The sequence below is a fragment of the Capsicum annuum genome, unplaced genomic scaffold (assembly GCF_002878395.1).
Source record: "Capsicum annuum cultivar UCD-10X-F1 unplaced genomic scaffold, UCD10Xv1.1 ctg80548, whole genome shotgun sequence".
Lineage (NCBI taxonomy): Eukaryota > Viridiplantae > Streptophyta > Magnoliopsida > Solanales > Solanaceae > Capsicum > Capsicum annuum.
The window spans coordinates 1,577-2,537 of record NW_025891200.1 but is presented as its reverse complement, the minus strand read 5'-3'; the positions used below and the strand labels follow the sequence as shown (position 1 = coordinate 2,537).

Sequence of the window (961 nt, the reverse complement as noted above, 5' to 3'; positions counted from 1 at the left end):
CACTCGCTACAAGCTAAAAACACACTCATACACACAAAATCACTCACTACTAGCTAAAAACACATACACACACACACACAAAAGATCACTCACTACAAACTAAAACACAAACACAAAAAAATCACTCACTGCAATTTTTTTTGAAAAAATAAAACAACACAAAATCACTCACTACAAAAAAAAGTTTTAAAAAAAAACACAAAATCACTCGCTACAAACTAAAAATAAATAAATTGCGTATAATGGAAAATTTACTTGGCATATGGATCGTTGGAACTGAAAAAAGTGCGAACGGGAGTGGAAGGGAAGGAAGGGGAACGTTGACGTGGCGGTAGCTGATTGGAGTTTTGCTTCGTAATCAGAGAAGAAGTTGCAGTAGAGATTGCTCTGCTATGTTGTGAATGAAGCTGGTGATTCATCAGCAGACGAAGCTTGTTCATGGAGCTTGCTTTTGCAATGTTCATATTGCTAGAGCTATTCGAATCAATAACGCGGAGATATGAAAAATGAAAATTGGATTTGTGAAGAATGATGGAATGAATTTGAGATGAATATAATGGAGTAGAGAATTATATAACACGAAAACGGAGCCCCTTGATCAAGTTAGTTATATTTTGTCTTGTTCTCCAAGGTACTGCAGTGGTATTTTCGTTATGATGATGAATACTATTAACAGAAAAATAGTGGAATATTCGGTTCGTTGGTCTAATTTTGGACGTATGTACATAGGGTAGAATGGTGAAGTCAGCCCATAAGATTATGAGCCGTTCAATTCGTTTAGAGTTGGGTAGATTAGTGATTTTTGTTTATTTTATTAATTCAATTTATTTTAATCTATTTAAATACCGAGTTGATATGCAACTTATATTGATCTATGATTTCTTTTTTTGTATAATGTTAGAAAATTGTAAGAAAATAAATAAATATTTATAATAACTTAATAAAAATTGAGAGGTTAGTT

General features: G+C 32.5%; 1 protein-coding gene across 1 annotated transcript; it reads right to left on the bottom strand.

Annotated features, from left to right (window-relative positions):
* Positions 1-252: 252 nt before the first annotated feature.
* On the bottom strand, positions 253-654 carry LOC124885128 (the record flags this gene model as incomplete). Its single annotated transcript, XM_047405645.1, is given in 1 exon segment — positions 253-654. A coding segment is annotated over 1 exon segment (212 nt), but the record flags the coding sequence as incomplete, so codon positions are not given.
* Between the last annotated feature and the right edge of the window lie 307 nt (positions 655-961).